Below are 16,413 nucleotides of genomic sequence, written 5' to 3' on the forward strand. Positions count from 1 at the left end.
ATATTTACGTAAATAAAAAAAACACAAAAGTTTACAAGGCAAAAAATACATAGAGATACAGTATACGGACTTCAAACTTTGAAATGTTCTCATTAAAAGGGACAACACAACACAACAATGTGACAACATTACTCCAACACAACGTTCTAATTTTAGTTTTTTTTAATTGTCCTGTCAAAAAAGACGGAAAGTACAATGCAGCAGCGTGAAATTAAGCACAAGTGCAGCTAAAACATTTTAAAGTTTTGTAACATTTCAGCACCGTACGTTACAGCAACAAATATTAAGGCACTTTAACTTAAAATATACTTTCTTGTTGCCTTAAAATAGTAAATTGACTGAAGATGTACTGCACTGAAGATAAACCCAGTTCATTTGTCAATGTTTATTTGTCAAGTTGAATCCACTAATTGTTGATTGTTGAAAAGTTACGAAATATTTAAAAATGTTGTTACATATATATATATATATATATATATATATAAAAAAATATATATATATATATATATATACACATGTAATTTAAACATTTTCAATTGGGGGCATTTTTTTTGTAGGGTAAACTTACACACAAATTATGCGTTTTCATAATTAACACATCTTTATGATAACATATCATCATTAACATGATGATATGGTCAATTAATTAAATCTCGCAACTCATAATCTTAAGTCAGATAAACTCAGAATTGTAATTTCTGAAGCTGAAAAGCAATTTTTCGCAACCAACAAACACATCTACAGTTTATACAGCAATTTCACTAAATAACAATGACTTTTTTTAAACAGATTTCAAGGAAAAGTAAAACAACGGAAGGGCTACTTTGCCACTAGCTTTAAAAGGACTCTTACACAACATAACAAGGGAGAATGAAGACTATTATTCAAAGAGCAATCACCACAGAAGGCGGAATTGATGAAAACCATTGTATTATGAAATAACTCAGCAAAGTGTGTGTGTGTGTGTGTGTGTGTGGGGGGGGGGGGGTATAGACATGGTATCGCAATGCCAAATATAGTGGCTCTACTGCACATGTGCTTGTTGGTAGGCAAGGGTCCCTCTCCTTGTGTCTGCTTGATGCCTAGTCTCCCTTTGCTCCCGGTGGCGGCGCCTGCGGAGCGTCTCTATTGCACGGCGCTGGCGGCTGCTCTTCCTGCCTGGTGGCCGCGCTCGGCAAGGAGAGTGCAGAGGTGACGGCAGTCTGTGTGTCAGGAAGCCTTTCGCCAAGAGCAGCCTTGATGCCGCCGGCAGCAGCACCGTCGTCGCCGCCGCCAGCCGGGGGGGGGGCGGCAGCGCCGCCACTCGGTGGGTTGGGGTTGGCTGCGGCTGCGGCGAGACCCGAGGCCCCAGAATCTCCCGGCTCAGATGCCCGAAGTCTCTTCATGAGGGTGGTCACCCTAACCGCTTTCTGTGAGTGACGGAAAAATAACGAGGGTCAAATTAAGTGAGACCACACAACACGCTTAGGAGAACGCTCTGAGGAAGGGTTCTGCATGAAATGAATAATATTCTAGTATAAATCAAAATGCATACGCAATGTTTGGGGGGAAAAAAGCTTGTTTTATGGAAAGCAAATCTAAACGGCACTGTCTGCAAAAAGACAGGGTCGCTTTTCTGCTTGAAGAATTGGGTCCTGATCACAAATATTTTTGAAAATATGAAAAGCAATACCTTCCATTTGGCTTTTGCAAAGTTCTTTTCTATTTGTGCACAAACGCCGTCCTTGATGTTCTTGTCTGAGGCGGCGTTTCCAGAAATCCTAATCGAAAGAACGCTCGTATATATATTTCTTTCCAGCATTTCATCATATTTTTAGTTGCCGTATTACATTTTTTGATGTGGTGATCTTTACCATGCATGGGCGATCGCTTCCTGTGCAGTTAATCGCTGATCTTGGTCCACTTCCATCAAAGACGCCACCAGGTTTTTGGCTGCAAAAAAATGAAAATAAAGAACATTTCATTTATGTAAGTATAATAGCAATCAATGTGCATTTTAATAAACAATCAGCTCTTACCAGAATCCGAAATGTCATCCCAATATGGTGAATCAAACTCGTAGTCCCCTGACAGAATCTTTAGGAAGAGGTTCTTATCACGATCGTCATCTTCATCAGCGTCATCATAGAAAGGAGGGTTTCCAGACAAACTATTGATTCAAACGACAGCAGTAGCAGTATGACACACACCTTGATAAAGTCCCTTAATTATACTTTAGAAAATGACTGTTGTGTATTGGTGAGCACTTACAGAATGTACATGGTGACGCCTACGGCCCAACAGTCAACGGGTCGCCCGTATCTCTGCCTCCCGACCACCTCAGGAGCTGAGCCACAGAATGGAAACGTCTACGCGCGAATCAATTCAACCCGGTTAAAACCGCATGGTGGTTTTGTCCCACTTACCGAGATATTCCGGGGTGCCACATGGGTCCTTAATGAGTCCATTTTCGAGTTTTGCCAACTGGAAGTCACTAATAACAATTTTGGAGTGCTTCAAACGATTAAAGTACACCAAGTTCTCCAGCTGCAAACAAATACAGGTTACTCTAAATGGAAAGAATTCGTCAGGAGGGGTTATTATATATTTTAAAAACGCTAGTGTTTCTCACTAGGTGTCAGCAGTGCAATGTACCTTAAGATTTCTGTGGACAATTTTCAGAGAGTGCAGGTATGCTACAGCCTCCAGCACCTGCCTCATAACATTGCTGGTGTCCCTCTCCGAGTAGTACCCCTGATCCAAGATCCAGTCAAACACCTCTCTGCCCGTAGCCCTGGAGAGACGGGACGTCCAATTTCAATGCATTTCACTCAATGAATAATAACGCATTTGGGGAAGAACAGTCAAAAGTGCCTCTAACGATACTCACAGCTCCAGAAAAACAAAGTACTCTTTCTTTGTTTCAAAAGCGTCAACCAGCTGGAGGATGTTGTGATGCTTTATCCTTTGGAGACAGAACAAAAATGGGAACAGAGTAATAGAAGGGGGAGGAGCATGGAGGGATGGAAGTGGGGTGTAAAATGAGCAGATAGTACAGTCAATATTTATCACAAGTATTACATGTTGAATATTCAGGACTTAAGGTCCTCCTCCTTTACTCTAAGTAAAGCTGAAAGCTTCATGTTGAGCTTTGGGACCAAACTTGATTTTACCTCTGGTTTAACAACACGGAGGAATAATCCTGATCGTTTGTGTTTACGCTTTGTCTCGGTGGTAAAGTTCCTTCATCGTCCATCACTTGACTTACATCTTTAAGATCATTATCTCATTCTTCGCAGCTTTCCTCACTTTCCTTCCGTCCTTTTTGTGGAACTTTTTACAGGTGTACATTTTCAAGGTGTTCCTATCCTTTGCCCGGAATATCTCGCAAAACTCCTCTCTGTTAGGAAATAGGAAACACATGTCATTTTGTTGTTGTCGGTGTGAACACTTGAAGGTCTTCACTCACTCACTTCTCGACATCAAATCACAGACGTACTCACGATTTAACGATTTGTCCGAGGTCATATTTATCCGCCACCTCGGAGGGATTGTTGTAATCCTTCTTCTCCCCGAGTGTCAGACAACCAAACGGCATGGCAGCTCGTGCCCTACAGCCGGGGAATGTCCTGCCACAACACAACCTGTTCAAAATGTGCAACCCGTTACAATAACGTGAACAGCACAGCGTCATGTTGCATCCGCACAGCACCAAGCGGAGGACCCTGAACACGGATGAGCACCTGAATGGAGGAGCCCGCAGAGCCCGATTGTGCGCTCGTTACTGTACAACATCGAGAAATGTAAATGAGTTGTCGGGAGGAAAAAAAAACAAAAAACAGAACAAATTGGTTTATAGAGAAATAATATTCTTAATTAAAGGCAGTATTAGAAAAAGGAGGATACTGTTGCTCAGGGAGAAGAAGAAAAAATCAATGCAGTGGATGAGTGCACACAATGTTAGCGGGCAGCGAGGGCGCGTGATTTCTCGGAGAGCCTTGCGAGCGTCCATGAGAGAATAGTTACAAATGTGTTATTAGGCTTGTGGGAGCAAATCATTTCAAATTACCACAGGAGCAAAACAACAACAAAAATGAAATGTTTAAATAATATAATCATCCTCAGTGAACTCTGTCAGACTGCCAGGCCTGTTTCTTTCCGCTCCGCAGTGAGTCAGCTCTGTGCTGCAGCAGCATTTATTCATCTGTCTGCTTTCTGCAGGGAGAATATTCAAATAGATTTCAGCCAGTATTGTTGTTGCAACTTTTGTCTCCTCTTTTTCTTTTCTTGTTATCATCGTGAAAGACTATTGAAATTTATGGTTGGTTTTAACTCTACAGATCTGAAGGATAGAGGAGTTTTGTGTATTGATAAAGTAGGTTAAAAATGAAGTTGTCATAATACTTCATAATCAACTCACAGCAAATGGTTTGAAAATGAACTCAGTATGTCAACTATATGAATTGCAATCTACTGAATGATACAGTTGCCATGTTTAATGCACAGTAAAATCAATCTATCTAGTTTGAATGGCTTAAGATATGGCTAAAAGCCTAGAGAATCAATCTAATTGAAATCTAAACATCATTGCTGATGCATAACATTTTTTTTAATAACATAAAAAACTAAATTTCTATGAAGCAGAGCTGCTTCCTGAATTGCAACGCTGGCACAATGGTTTGATATAACCAGCAATCTTACTGTGAAAATCTTTGATGGTTGATACTTTAATAATGTCCCACTATATTTTGTCTTTTATTCAACCATATCATGCTTATTACTCGAATATTGTGTCGAGGACAACTGTGGTCTCTCCAAAGGTAACACATCTGGCCGTATGTATCTGAACACACTGCAGGATAAATCACTACATTCAACATTCATTACTAAATATAAAAAAGCCTGAATCAATATATAACAAAACCATGCGGCATTTATTTCCCAATGAAAACTCACAAACTAGAAATTTGCGTGACGTAACACTCGGTTATTTCTAATTATTGCATTAATTTTGTAATGTTTTTTGTAAGGAAGCTCGAACAATCAGGCCATCAATGTTTCAAATGAATGTCTTGCGTAACTTTCTGCTACGTGTATTTAGTAAATGGTGGTTACAAGGGAACCGTTTTGGTACAATCAACTGCAGTAGTTGAGATAAGATTGATTTGAATCACCCCAGCTGCGCATCCACCACTAACAGCTAACTGTTACTATTACTGGTGGAACAGCGTGCGCGTATGAAACAGAGACCCACTTTTTTTTGGCAAGCATCACAGAAGAAAAGACAGCCAGCACGGGAGAGTGGGAGTAGAACCATTCTGACTGAGGTGCTGTCTGGAGCCTCAGTCGAGACCCTATCAGAGGCTTTAGCATCCATCTGCAGTACATCACAGTGGTCTGATAAAGTTGGGGGAAAAAAAGATGTTTTTAACACTGCATAAAGGGCAGATGTATGCATTAGCTCTATTACTCTTTATTACTTGCAGGCAACAAAGCGGAAGGTCTCATGGAGAAGACGTCGTGTTTCGTGAATCGAGTCCTTCGCTTGCAGACGGCAGGCCGTGGTGTGTGCAGTGTGCTACTGCCCACAAGGGGACTCATTACTCTATGATCCAGTCCCCTCAGATCTCCAGTGTGGAGCTCATTATAAAAAGTGGGACCTTGTGCAAATTGCTTGGTTATTAGAACCTAAAAGTGTCCGTTTCCACTGATGTTCCTCATTTTGGCATCTTTAGTCATACTAATTTAATGGATCCTATCTGTCTTTGATCAGTATATAACAGGAAGAAGAAAAAAACTACAAGATGTTTAATTAATTTGGATACAATCTTATATATTAATAGCAGGTTATTGAAGTAGCAGTGCTGCAGGTCTCTTTCTTCCCCCAAAGGCAGTGTTTTGACATCAATACCTGTCTTTGGTGCCATTTTCAAGTTAATCATTAGACGTTGAGAGACTGAGAGGAGTAATCTGACATGGTTAACTTTACCCTTTCCGTTATGAGAAACTGATCAATTAGTATAAAGCGTTGAAGCACAACACTGAGTATTTGCTCAATGCGAGAACTTGATCCTCAAGGACCAGCATGTCCCGCATCAACAGTAACGCTGCGTTAAACCATCTTCTGACAGAAGAATTACACGAGATACATTCTCAGTTCATCTCTAGTTGTACTTTCATCCATAATTCAAGAGGAAAGTTTCCCCTCGTGTTCAACACCTACAGCTGCTGTCTTTCTACAGGTTAAATGCAGTTTAAAACAAATGCCTTTATTAAATGTGACGTTTTTTTTCCAAGTTACTTTTGATTAGAAAGGAAATGATGAGTTGCTATATTACAGTCCTGTAATCAAAAATCGATTATAACCAGAAGTGGTCCAGGAGGAGGTTTAGCCTACTTGTGTGGTCGTTTCAGAGCACTTGATCTCCTGTTTATTCCTTTCCTTTACAATCCCTAATGTATGTCTGTTGATCATAACGCTTACCATCCGTGGTCAAAACCACGCAGAGTCCATGTCTTACTGGCACTTACCAAACCGATGCACGGTGCGTGTCAAAACACCACCTCCCTGATCGATGTGCAGCATTCATTAGCACGCCCGTCTGTCCTGTAGAGAGGGCGGCTGTCGGTTCACAGTTAGTCTGGAGTATGATAAGCATTAAATTCTCGGGCTAAATCACATCCTTTACAAGAGCCCTGCAAGCACAATGGCCACACTCCCCCGCAGCTTTTTTAGCTTTTTTTTTTTTTTCCTCGCCGAAAGCCGCACAACTGTGCCGTCTGGGTACCAGAATTATTCATTTCATGATGCCCACAAGATATGGCGTTAATACTACTACTCAGTTGCTTTTGTATCATGCCTTAATGGTTCTATATTGTTTTTGAATGCATTTTAAATGCTCTACATCAGAGTGTGCCCATGTGAGGTTTGTGGGACAGGAGGTGTCGCGTGACTGTAAAGCCCCCCGAGGCCAAATTTGTAATGGGCAGGTTCCTGGTCTGGGCTGCACTCCGCCCACTAATTGACCGGGCGCAGCTGCAGGCATTCGCCAATCAAGCTTAGACAGGCCTTATGTTCTCCGGCCTTTCACTCATTCACCCGCCGGGTCGTCAGTTCACAAAAACACGGCAAAAACGTCAACCCCTGCCACACGTTGACGTCTTTTGTCAGCCTCAGCCTGTTGAACCAAAGACTGTTGTACCTGTTTCTGCTCTTGGGGTCCAGCACCACAACCATCATGACATCTATACAAAATCAAGTCAATTGAATTCAATGGAATCAGATTAGTGACAGACATTTTGGTTTAAACCCTTTAGAAAGGGTCTAAAGGGTTTAAACCAAATGTCTGAGTAATATCTCTTCTCACCTTGAAAGGGCGTCTGCAGTTTGCTGGCCTCAGTCTTTCAAAAACAACTTGGCCTAAAAATGTCCTAATGACATACAATACCCTGCGTGACAAGCAGAGCTACGGGTGAAGACTATTTAATGCAATCATCGCATCTCCTGATGAATTATCCCTTCACCTGTTCTGCAAAACACTGACTCACAGTGCTATGCTAAACCAAACACCAAGAATGATAAGTCAGACACAATTTTGCATGCGTCTGCCCCCCCCTCCCTCCCCCGACACACACACACACACACACACACACACATTTCAAAGCATTCTTGGGAAAAAAATGTAGATAACACTTAACTATTGCTGAATCCGGGTTATTTTATCTTTGTCTTTTGCGAGATCTGAATGAAGTCTTCTTCACTAATGGGACTCTAAGTGCTTTTCCAAATTCAGAGTGCCGCAAAGCTCGGCGTTATGAAAACTCAGACACGCCCGGAGGACAGTCAAAGCTTGAACAACGTGATCTAATTTGATAAAAACTGTACTTACAAGACTGGAACCGAATGTTCATACAGTTTGGGCTGTAGTCAAAGATGCTAATAATTAAAATTCCAATGAAAAATGCTGGCGTAACATCATGTTTGCACAGTTCATTATGATTCTTCTCATCCTGGTGTGATTGTGATGCTTGGCGTTGAGCCACAGACTGTGTTTGGCGCTTACACATTTACACATCCCACTAAGATCAACCAAGTCTGCAGAGCGACTAGTGTCTTTGTTTAGCTCCTCTCTTCGCTCATTCCAATTATGATCATGAAGTTGAAATGCTGAAAATCTGTTTAAAACCCCCGGAGTCCACCCTTCTTAAAGTGATGAAGCAATTTTCATCATTCTATGACGTTTCAGGCGGCTTAAAAGAGGCGATAAATCCAACCTAAACTTCACAATAAAAACCTTAATTAAGAGCAGACTGACTGAATTTACTGTGAGTGTGTTAACAGGTCTCTATTTGGTAAAAAAGCTTTTATGTTAAAAATACAGCAGGACTGCAGGTTTGTTGGTCAACGTGATGTCAGACGGAGGCAGCAGGCTCCAGAGAGGATTTGGCAACAGAAGAACCTCTTCAAAGTGAGCGGTTTGGTGACACGGGGCAGATGGTGGGGATGCTTGAGCCAATTTTAAAGCCTGTAATGCCTCATTTGTGGCTTACATGTCGCACTTTCTAGCTGTGAACACAAAGAACACATTCACACCTCAAATTTTCAAGGACATGATATCAGACTTGAGCAGAAGAAAATTGTGTCCAACCGAAAAAAGAACATTTTGATGAAGCATGAGTCAGTCCTTCTTTGTGCTCGACTCTGATGTGCATTGAGTCGACCATTCATCTCTTCTTGGGCATCACTGGCTGATCCGACCAGTTTCTTGTGATGTTGTTTTGTTGCCATAGTCACCAAGTGCTACTGTATGCACCATGGCACTGTCTGTGCCGAGCAGCTCTCGGCGTACTCTGCCCGAGACCAACGCCACTGGCTCCCCTGATCTGAACTACAAAACTAAATCCACAATACTAACCAAAATAATGATAATATTAAATAGATAATTAGTTGTGCATTTATTTTACCAAACCATCTGTGAGAACCCCATGTGGCCCAGCAATCTGTTGGATACCTTATTAATTATCCATGAATGGCCATAGACACACACAGATTACATTTAGTATGATACAGTTTAAAGAAATAAAAGGTTGAATCTCGATTCAAATAAGACTTCCATCAATGGTGTCCTTCACTGTTTGGAACAAAGCGTCATTGCTGAGGGGATGAGGAAAAAAATAAGACAGGTGTGTGGCAGTGTTACTAAATATCACCATCAGCTTTTAACAAGGTTCATTAAACATTAGATATTATTATATATTTCCTACATAAACCGTGAATATTTCCAATAGCGTCAACTTTTGTCTATAAACCTCCTACAAATTCAGTGGGCTGCAACACCAGAGTTCTTCTATTCGCAAACTTTTCTCACATGTTACATGCATGTTAGACTGTTAATGTGTCGCCCCGTGATGGATCCGAGTGCGTTTTCCCGATGCTAAAATATGCAACAGCTCTCGCACGGAATGACCTGAGTGGGTCTCTCTTTGTTTGGAAAAATTCAGTGGATAAAAGGTCAGCTTCATATTCCGACATGTCGCAGCCTTTGCCGTGCGTCCTTCTGGGGGGGGGGGGGGGGGGGGGGGTCGCAGTAGTGGCTTCAATCACTAATTCACAAGCTTTATAGGTCAAAAACGATGACAAATAATGACACGAGAGGCACGGGCACCGGCGGACAATGTGAGCCGAAGAGGTGCTGCAGTCTGAGTGCATCCAACCGCATGGTTTATGTAAACCCGAAGCGCAGTTGGAGCGAAGCTCACGCCGAGAACGGAGTTGTTGGTGAGCAGAAATATGCGTAAACTTTGGCTTTAAACAGCAAAAACAGGTGCGACCCACTGCGGCGCGGCGCCGACAACCTTGGGCAGACGCGCGGTCTCGTGTACAGTAGCCTGTTTGCGCATAGCCCAGGGTAGATGGACGGTGCAGGGAAAAACTCCCGATTCAGATCCCTAGAATCACGTGCGCACGGCTGATGTTTCAAACCGAAAATGTTTCCGTTCGTCCCAAAAGTTTTTCGAAAACCGAACCCTTCGTCTTTCGTTTCGCATCGCGGCGCGGAATGAACACGGCTCAGGTAAACGTTTGCTCGACATTCTCATGTTGGTAAATCCAAGATTTTACGCAAAATTGTGTCCACTTACCTTCAATGAAGTAAGCTGGTAATAAGCAGCAGTCTAACGTTTTAGTATTTTCCTGTCGCGGCTTCACTTTTTCTCCCCTGTGATTGGACAGTCAGCGCGCTCGCGGACAGGTTTAAAGATCCGCGAGCATTTCAGACAAGTCCGCTCGTTCACGGTGAGTATTACGCGAACGTGTGATGCTACGAGCTGACCGTGATGCAGGGAGGAGGGGAGGAGTGCGTGCGTGCGACATGCACCAATACACCCTGTGCACGTGCGTGTGTGTGTGTGTGCGTGCGTGCGTGCGTGTGCACGCCAGTGCAGCAAATGTTTTGATGAATAGTAACGTCATTTTAGCACTTTTACCAACCATTGAGGAGGGTCAGAAGTTGTGTTTTACTCAGAGTTGGAATGATTCAACGATACCATTTGGTGGACACATAAATTGCATCTTATCTCATGTTTGAAAACGAATTATACTTAAAGCACAGATGGCGATGTGGTCACTGTCTTTGTTTGCCATGGATAGAAGCAAAAACGGCGCAGTGGTGTGTGTTTTTTAAATATATTTGATTTAAGATAAATTATGTAATATTTCTAAATCGAAGTTAAATTAAGAAAGATGAACAGATTCACAAAGCAACTAAGGGATTGACCTTAATGCAAATACGTTTTACAGGAAAATTCAATATGTTGCAAAAAGAAGCGACATACAATGATTCAAAACCGTACTCAAATAAACTGAAAACACGCTTTTTGGATTTACAAAGCAGCTTGAACTTAAACTTCAAGCACAGGATATTTATGATCCATGGACTGTGTGCCTTCTTCAGAGTTGATGCACGACCTGCACATAAAAAGAAGCCTTGTCTCTTCTCTTCAGGTGATGGTTAAGCCACAAGAGAGGTGATGAAGCACAAACAACATCAACACCATGATGTGAACAGCTGAGCCGGTTCAGGAACTAAAACTAATCGGACCATCAGTACTGCGTTGCAATTATGCACAGGTATTCAGAGGATATGCAGGTATTTGAGCTGGTAGGCAGACTCTGTAGCTACTGGCTTATGTAACACGAGTGGCTCTTCCTAAAATGAGTAACGCCGCTAAAAGGCCATTGGGATAACAGGAAAGAGAGCGGTGGAGCATCTTTAACCTACTCCCCACCTACCCACAAAAACACCTACTCTCTCTCTCTCTCTTCTCTGACTCCCGGTTTCACGCAGCTCACCGGAACTCTGGCTGTCTTCGCAGTGCAGGTTGTGCTGTATGAGAAATCTGTCCGGGGATCCCTTAAATCACGGCCATTACTTTAGAGCCGGAGGTTTATGATCCTCAGATCCTCCGTGGTAGGATGAAGTCAATCACAGTGGTGCAAAGATGAAACATCTCACATGGGATTGGAGTTATAAGGGGGGAAAGGGAAGTTAGAGGTACACTTTGGGAATTAAAGTGAAACAGTTGCTGAATTAGAATGAAATTAAAGCATTTACTCACTAAGAAGTTAGGAAATCAAAAAATAGTGCTTAAATACACCCATTGGGAGACAAATATTATATAGGGATTTAAGGATTAATGTTCCAATAATCAATGTCTTTGCACTTGCACACAGCTGAAGTGCAATTTACATCCGCAATTTTGGTGCGCTGTCACTGTAACTGCCTCTCCAGAGACATATTGCCATATGAAAAGAAGCTATTGTAAATTATTTTTGCACAAATAAATCTCACAGCAACGATTCCTCCAGCCACCTTTACGGCCATTTTAAAATATTTGAGATTTCAGAAGTAATGGGATATAAGTATTTATGCAAATGTAAGCTTAAACTTTACTGAGTTAAGAGTCCACATAATCGTATTGCAAGAATAAATGAGTTACATAGTCGGAATACCAATGTATTTCTCTGCTATTAGGAAGCCTTCTTTTGCCATTCACCAGGCACAGTTCTGATTAAATCAATACGTTTATGTTGACATGGCTGTGCCATTAAGTCAGTTCAATTGGCATTGCCAGTCATCTAAAAGAAAATCTACATCCTGACATTTTGACCTCCAACACCTTGAGCTGGTGATAAATGACAGACTGGTAACAGTTGCTGTTTAGGCCATGCAGTGTGCAGGATCCTTCACGTCGTGACATATTAGCGAGTTATTTTTTTAAATTTTTTTATTAATTCCACGGGGGATTAAATATCTCCTTAAAAAGAAACATCGGTGCCGCCCAATAAAACAGTACCTAGTAGCTTTTTGTTTTTGTTCTCTCTTTTATGTCCGTTGTCCAATGTCGCAAAACGGGCACATTCCTCTAATTTGATTTTTATCTTTTGTAATTATTCCCATGACAGCTTTTTAGCCCGTCATACGGTAGCACACGCAAATATGAAATCTGCGTCACAAAGCTCGCAGGCAGTACCTCACTGTGCTTCTGTGAAACTACCAATGCTCTGCTCATTCCTATGTTACCATGGCTGCGTCTGGTTCATCCAGCCCTTTGTAAGTCTATGAATGGACTCGAGTGACTCCGCTGCTTCACTGTTTAACATGTCTGTCTTCTTGCCTGAAATCCCTGACAGTGTCTTCATGTTGTATATATCTCTATATCTCTCTATATAGATATCTATCTATCTATAGATGTATATCAATATATGAAAAAAAAGAGCCAGACCTACTAAAAATGTATCCTGGTGCATTTTTGTTTTATAGGAATATTCTACAAAAAGGTGCTTGTGTAAGGTGCTTATATATATATATATATATATATATATATATATATATATATATATAAAACAAATAAATGGATATCAGAGAGGTTCAAAACCATGTCAAATCTTGATAATTCATAAATAAGTATGATTCATTTGCTTTTTAGCAGTGCAGAATTAACCCTGAAATCATTTTTCTCCACATTCATGTTCTCAAGCTTGTAAAAGATGAGTCAACTTATAGTTCAACTTAGTTGTCATAGAGACCAAAACCAATAGTCACGGGGTCTGTGATGGAAGCCTTTGAAGGGCTGAATGCATGCTTCTCAAAAGCATCACTGGAGACCTTGAGAGCCAGCAAAGCAGTTTCAAAGGAAATTGAAAATGTTTCCTAATGCAACAGTAATTAATTATACACGGTAATATGTTATCAATGCTTAAAGTGTATACATAAACATTAAAAAAAAACATAGAATCATGACGGCTAATATTCTATTACATTGATATTCTAAGAGAATAATTTAATACTACAAAACATGTAAAGAAGCTACAGAAAAGTGTGGACATGTAATCATTTTGCTTTAAAGGCATTAATACAGCAGAAAAAAAATATAGAGGAGTAATGTCTACCTGATTGTGTGTGGCACTCTGAGATCCTCCTTACGTCTCTGATGAAGTTAGGCCGTGGTGCATGTGCGCTTTGTTCATGTTAGTGCACGTGAGAGTGCACAAACTCGACTCCCTCTAGTAGACTTAGAAGCGTGAGTTGGGAGTCATCGCATCAGCCGTCACATTGTTGACAGCTTTGGGGAAGCATTATAAATGCTTCCGATCTCACAATCCCCCCCCCCCCCTTTTTATGAATATGTTTTTTGGGATGAATAAAATGCATATTTAAAGCACCTTCAATTCTAAGACTAGTTCCATGTGAAGTCAAGGTAATTTCATTTTCATTTCAGGAACTTGTTGATGAATCAAATAATTGTTATGTAATACATATCCGAATAATAAGATTTGTGTCATTGATTTTTGCAAATTGGAAAGTGTTTTCTAATTAATTCCATCACTAGATCTATTAGATAAATAGACGATTTTCACAGGAGGAAGCTCGTCGTGTTTCCTAATAATAGTGTCACGGTTTAAAAGCATGACACTATTCTTTAGAAAGGCATGCTGCATTTGTGATTTGAGAATGCACAAAAATGGCATTTTAATCACCCCCATTATTGAAAATATATCTTAGGAAGAAAATGAAACCAACATTTTAGCTCTAATAATTTTTTGTTTTTGGAATTTTGGTGAATTCGTCCTTTGGGAGAAAGTCATCTCGATTTGTCAAAGTCATGAATCGAGTCGTGAATTTATACTGTTTTTTTCTTTCCCACAGGGAGGAGGCACAGTGTCACAGATGATACCTCACACTTCAAGGAGAACATTTGGTTCCCTATGAGGTTACCATAGTTACACCAACACAGCAAGAGCGGATGTCCATAATGTTGATCAGCCCGTAACGTATTTCGGTGGGGTGTCTTAGTCCTTAACAATCCACGTCATTGTAAAGAGGAATTAACTACATTTAAAAAAGTTCAATGGTTACAAACTAGTTTAGCACATTTTTATTGGTTCATGCTTTTGGGAAAAAAGCAGCAACAAATAAATGAGTTCTTCAGAGGTTTCACATCTTTACAAATACGAATTTCTCTGCTTAATTGGAAAGGCAATTTATCTGAGTTCTCTTGTGCATCAAAGTTTGAGGTCTGCCTTTGTGTCTGCACTGACACTCATCCACTAGTAATAAACAACAGTACTATTTGTCTTATTTGGTGCAGCTACAACTGAAACTATTACGGTTTATACACTGTTCTAAACATGATTCGAAAGAAATGGCTTTAGCAGATTTAAAGTACTGAAAAAATGTGTTTTTCTGATATCCCAAAATGTAAAGTTTCCTCATTTTAGACATTTAACATGTAGTAGTAGATGTAGTTTCTGCAATTGTGTAATTTAAATGTCTCAAAGTTGTTTTTACATACCTGTCTGAAATAACATATAATTTCATTTGAAAAACCGACTTACAGGAACTGGGCTGATGCTGAATTTGAGAGATGAGGGTCACTACCTCATCTCCATAAAAAGGATGAGACTGATATACAATTCAGTGAGTTATTAAATGAAATAATGTTTTCAATGTACCCTCAGTAAAGTATTCACTTTGAAGCGCATACAGTATATCAATCCTTGAATTAATCATGGGCCGATGTGAGTGCATGAATGAATGTTTTTTTCCTCGAGTATTGCTCAACCAAACCCATTTTATTCATTAACCCTGACACAAACACACACACATGTGTGAAAATTATGAATAGATGATAAAACATGCATAAAGCCATTTGCTAATTTTCAACCATACCTCTATGCCTTCCTACACACCACTGGTATTAAATGGTGGTTGTCATAGCAACAGGCTTCTAAGCCACAACAGTGCTTTTTGAAGACAAATACAGGTCAGCACAACAGACACATCTCACATCCACCTTTTCTGTCAGCCAACACGTCCAAAACCCCAAAAGCAAAGCATCATTGATTGTTGCTTCTCTCATTTAAGACACAACGACGTCATCGCTAACCTCATGGCAACAAGTGGAACTGTAGATACAGAATAACAGAGGCTGAAAAATCGCTGAATGCGGCATTTTGCGGATGGGTGGCATGGGGGCTCAGTGTAAAGAAGGGGGCTTTGTTTGAACCTGATCATGAGAACTCGGTTGTTTCCACGTTCACGCTCTCTCTCTCTCTCTTTGCTCACTGGGTTTCCTCAGGTACACCAGTGTGCCGCCGGTTAAAGGTCCTTTGCTGGAAGAAGTATTGAGCATCTTACAACATTATTATTTTAAGTGTCGGTGCGTTTTAAAGCATGATTGATTATTGCTTCTCTCGTTGCAGGCCAAAGGCTTCAAGTTCTCTTGATCCTAACTTATTTTATTGAAGGCATTGTTCATAGTTACCAAATGCTGAAGCCCAATGATGTTTAATTTGATCTTGTATTGACAGAGTTACTTGGTTAAACGGTTGTTGATGTGTTAATACTTTTTGCTGGATTGATTACAGAAATGGCTCTCACCATCACCTCATCCGTCTGGATTGTATTCCAACCTGTTAAATGTGACTCACCCTCAAAGCGATCATCATTAAAATGTTATGTCCATACATATAAAAACTAAACGCACAAAGAACTGTACTTAATTTTGACTATTAATGTGGAGTTAATGACACAGACGGGACGTGACTGTACGATCTGTCAGTTCTTTATACTGAAACCTATGACACCCTGTCGAGTATTCTTTTAAACTACCCACATGAAATGGTTGCAGCCAACGCAGCTCCTGACAGAGAGGTATGATAGCGGAATGTCTTTCATCTCCATCGGTGCAGTAATTGATCACGTACACAAAGTGTTGAAGAGCAAGTAAGAAACAACAAAGGAACATTGTTTCTGCTGTGGGGAGGAAACGGTGCATACCGTTACCCACCTACCTCATGGATCATTTTATGTTTGACATACAGTTCGATATTTAGAACATATTCAGTATGTTGTATAACGGGAATCTACGCAG

The 16,413-nt window shown here is 40.7% G+C and overlaps 1 protein-coding gene and 1 long non-coding RNA gene across 3 annotated transcripts; one reads left to right on the top strand and one right to left on the bottom strand.

The window, feature by feature from the left end:
- Window positions 1-521: 521 nt before the first annotated feature.
- On the bottom strand, window positions 522-10,316 carry LOC119229997 (caM kinase-like vesicle-associated protein). 2 transcript variants are annotated; one of them, XM_037490909.2, is made up of 11 exons: window positions 10,120-10,316; window positions 3,483-3,608; window positions 3,248-3,379; window positions 2,870-2,944; window positions 2,635-2,773; window positions 2,406-2,526; window positions 2,251-2,326; window positions 2,019-2,149; window positions 1,854-1,932; window positions 1,673-1,760; window positions 522-1,409 (listed from the first exon to the last, which is right to left on the bottom strand). In XM_037490909.2, exons 2-11 carry the CDS (start codon window positions 3,575-3,577, stop codon window positions 1,083-1,085), a joined length of 1,263 nt encoding a protein of 420 aa, XP_037346806.2. In that variant the 5' UTR covers window positions 3,578-3,608; window positions 10,120-10,316; the 3' UTR covers window positions 522-1,082. The 2 variants fall into 2 exon arrangements, with proteins under 2 accessions (XP_037346806.2, XP_037346805.2); XM_037490908.2 differs by having other exon boundaries at window positions 3,483-3,623; window positions 10,120-10,262.
- Window positions 10,208-16,142, top strand: LOC119229998 (uncharacterized). The gene is made up of 3 exons (XR_005121663.2): window positions 10,208-10,273; window positions 10,982-11,126; window positions 14,187-16,142. It is a non-coding gene; the product is annotated as an uncharacterized LOC119229998 (long non-coding RNA).
- Window positions 16,143-16,413: the final 271 nt, after the last annotated feature.

Source organism: Pungitius pungitius, chromosome 8 (genome assembly GCF_949316345.1).
Source record: "Pungitius pungitius chromosome 8, fPunPun2.1, whole genome shotgun sequence".
NCBI classification, from domain to species: domain Eukaryota; kingdom Metazoa; phylum Chordata; class Actinopteri; order Perciformes; family Gasterosteidae; genus Pungitius; species Pungitius pungitius.